At 62.3% G+C, this 3,265-nt stretch overlaps 1 protein-coding gene across 1 annotated transcript in view; it reads right to left on the reverse strand.

The window, feature by feature from the left end:
* SLC16A8 (solute carrier family 16 (monocarboxylate transporter), member 8) overlaps positions 1–1,530 on the reverse strand; it is a 4,944-nt gene extending 3,414 nt beyond the window's left edge. Inside the window, exons 1-3 of the mRNA XM_010845224.1 lie at positions 1,317–1,530; positions 469–612; positions 5–214 (exon numbers count right to left, since the gene is read on the reverse strand). Of these exons, the coding sequence (XP_010843526.1) occupies positions 5–214; positions 469–612; positions 1,317–1,530 (568 nt within the window). The remainder of the gene's footprint in view (positions 1–4; positions 215–468; positions 613–1,316) is intronic.
* Positions 1,531–3,265: the final 1,735 nt, after the last annotated feature.

The following is a 3,265-nucleotide window of genomic DNA, read 5'->3' on the forward strand; positions in this document are numbered from 1 at the left end:
CCGCACGCGCAGCAGTTCAGCAGGAGGCCGCCGAGCAGCAGGAAGCCGCCGCGCCAGCCGAAGTGCTCGAGCAGCTGCTGGCCGAGCGGCGACAGCGCCGACAGGAACACCGGGCTGCCGGCCGCCGCCAGCCCGTTGGCCAAAGGCCGCCGCCGCTCGAAGTACAGCCCCAGCATGATGAGCGATGGCTGGAAGTTGAGGGCCAGGCCCAGGCCTGCGGGCGAGGCAGTGCTGTACGGGGCTCTCCGAGGGCGCCCCCAGCCCAGCCCGCAGCGGGAAGCAGGGGCGAGCACCCCCCAGACACACAGCCCCGCCCCAGGGCGGACAGACCAAGGGATGGGGTGAACTGAGCCGAGGGACGAGGACCGCCCATCATGGGGAAACTGAGGACAAGGAGGTCTGGTGGCAAGGTCTCCTGATCCCACCCGCAACCCCATCCCCAAGGAGGGGAGCAGTGGGCGCCCTCACCTGTGAGCACCCCCGCTGTCAGGTATAGCTCCAGAAGGCGCGTGGCGAAAGATGCTAGGATCATGCCAGCCGAGGCCAACAGCCCACCCACCAGCATCACCGGGCGACATCCAAAGCGGGTCACAAGGATGCTGGACACCGGGCCTGTGGGCAGAGCAGGGTCACCAGTCGGGCTGGACCCCTCTCTGGCAGACACTCCAGGCTTTGTACCTCCCAGCCTTGAGAGATGACTTGAAGGGATGAGGTCACTCGCCCCCAGTTCAGAGAGTGCAGGGACTTGGGCAAAGTCACATAGCTTGGCTGGGACACACCAAAGAGAGCCCTATGGGGGACACAAGGGGTGGAGCCTGTACGGGTCCCCTGCCTTCCTGAGACCATGGAAGGTAAATAGCAGAAGGGGCTTCATTCCCTTAGGAGCTGCCTTCCTCCCCAGGCTGCCCCCCCTCCCGCCCACCCCTCACCTCCATCATCCACGCGGCTTGGCTAGGAGGACTCCAGCATCGCCCCCCATCCCCACCCAGGTGGTCTAGGGCTTTGGGATTGGGAATCTTATTTAGATCTCAGTTTCCCCACCTGTAACATAGGCGGGGGTGGGGCTTTTGACAGAAATGGAGGGGCCCTTCCAGCTGGCCAAGCTTGCCAGATCAGCCACCTGGGGGTGGGCTCCACCAGTGGCCACTACTCCCCTCTCTGGTGCTAACGCTTCCACAGGAAGGCAGGGGTTTCCATGCCCTCCCCGAGGGGCCTGGGGGATGCTCAAGGGATCAGATGTCTCCTGGTCCCTGGTCCCGATCCTCAATCCTGGGCTTGGGGGAAAGGAGAGGTGTCCGCGAGGAGGGGGCGCGGACCTGTGCCGTAAAGCATGGCGAGCATAATGGAGGACACCCAGGCTGTGTCGCTGTAGCCCGCGCCGAAGTCGCGCATAAGCGCGCGGAAGAAGACGCTCACGGCCTTGGGGAAGCCATAGGCGAAACCCGTGATCACGAAGCAGGCGCCCAGCACAGCCCAGCCCCAGCCCCCGTCTGGGGGGCCGGGGCCCCGCCGGGGACCGCTAGCGCCCATCGCTGCCGCCTCTGGTGGAAGAGAGGGGACAAGAGGTTGTGGCGAGGGTCTGTAGCCAGACAAGAAAGGGAGATGGAGACCCACGGTGGGGAAACTGAGGTACAAGAGTACCAGGTGAGCCCTGCTCAGAGAATGGATCCAGGAGCGGAAACCGAGGTAAGCACCTCATCCCAAGCCTCCCCTCCTTCAAGGGACGTGAAGGATGAGGGGAGGGTAATAGAGTCGTTCCCACCTGAGTCTTGACCTCAGGAAGACTCCCTCTGGAGGGCACTCCTTGTCCCTCAGGACCTAGCAATGTCAGGAAAAGGGGGTTCGGGTGAGTGGGAGAGGGCGACCATCGGTGTGTGACTGGAGGCATGTGTGGGGACCGAAGATGTCCCCAGTGTGCACATGTGAGGGTCTCAGGACAAAGGAACAAGCACGGTGGAGTGGGAGACAAGTGCCAGCTGCAGAATGGGGGGAGTTCATTTTCCTCCTTGGCCTTGGGGTATGTTCTTAATTCTCCTCAGCGATCGGGAATGTCTACTGTCATTTAGAACATTATGGAGGAAAAATCAAAGCACGCTGTAATAACATCAGCCTTGTCTCAGAAGCCAAGGGAGCGGAGTTCCAATTCATCCCAGCTTAGCCAGGGATTTGCTCTGTGATTTGGGCCAGTCCCCTCCCCTTGACTGAGCGTCAGTTTTCCTACCTGTAAGATGGGTGACTGATCATCCCAGGTCAGCGGGGGATCTTGGTGGGGGGTGGTCAGATCTCTGGCTCCACTGGATAAATGGGAACCTTTGAGGAGGCACTGGAAGAGAGACCCTATCCCTCCAAACCCTGAGCAGCTCCCCATCCCCTCCACACCCCCCGAGCTCCACCCAAGGGTTCACGCAGCAGCCCCAGGTGCCTCTATAACAGACCAGGAGGGGGCTCTGGATGGACCAGCCCAAGCTGGGGGCAGAAGCCTCCCTCCCTTCTGCAACCCCTCTGTGCTGGGATCTCCTTCCTGACTTTGGGTAATGCCAAGGTATCCAGGACTCTACTCCCCACCCCAGGACCAAGTTCTGGCTTTTCCTGCATCAGCCCCTCACCACAGGTGAAGCCACTTGAGCACCAAGACAAGAGGTGGTCCCAGGCAGCCCTCCCCCCACTCTTACCTGAGCTGTCCCGTGGGTTTGGGTATCCAGCCTCACATCTCCTGAGGCATGCAGGAAGGGGCCAGCCCACCGGCTCCCCTGTGAAGGCCTAGCCAGGTGGGGGCTGCCTCCCAGGCTTCCTGCAGATCAGTGCTGGCTGAACTCTGGCAGCGCACTCCCCCAAGCCTGGGGCTTAGTGCTCCCCCACCCCATCCCCTCTAAGAGGCTTTCTGCTGGAAGCTGGGAGGGGAGAAGGAACAGGGCAGCAGCTGCCCCACAGGGCCAGGCTGCCCTCCATGGTGGGGTTCCCTGTCCCAGGCCCATCCAGGGAGAGCTAGAGATAGGTGGGTTCCCTCATTTCCTGGGGCCTTGGACAGAAGACACACAGGGCCCTGCTCTGTGGGGTCCTTGTGGTACAAGGGGCACAGCCCTGCCCTGGAGAGGCCCCGCCAGCCCTAATCACCTCAACTCCTCCCGTGTCCCCCACCCCCAGGCCACATTCCAGGAGGGCCCTCTGTGGCTTTCCCCTGGATAAGACTAATCCAGGCTGGATAGCCTGGGACGTGAGGGGGTGTAGGCGGGTACGTCATCTTGAGCATGGAGTGGGCTGGACC

Source organism: Bison bison, unplaced genomic scaffold, assembly GCF_000754665.1.
Source record: "Bison bison bison isolate TAMUID 2011002044 unplaced genomic scaffold, Bison_UMD1.0 scf7180017864213, whole genome shotgun sequence".
Taxonomy (NCBI): domain Eukaryota; kingdom Metazoa; phylum Chordata; class Mammalia; order Artiodactyla; family Bovidae; genus Bison; species Bison bison.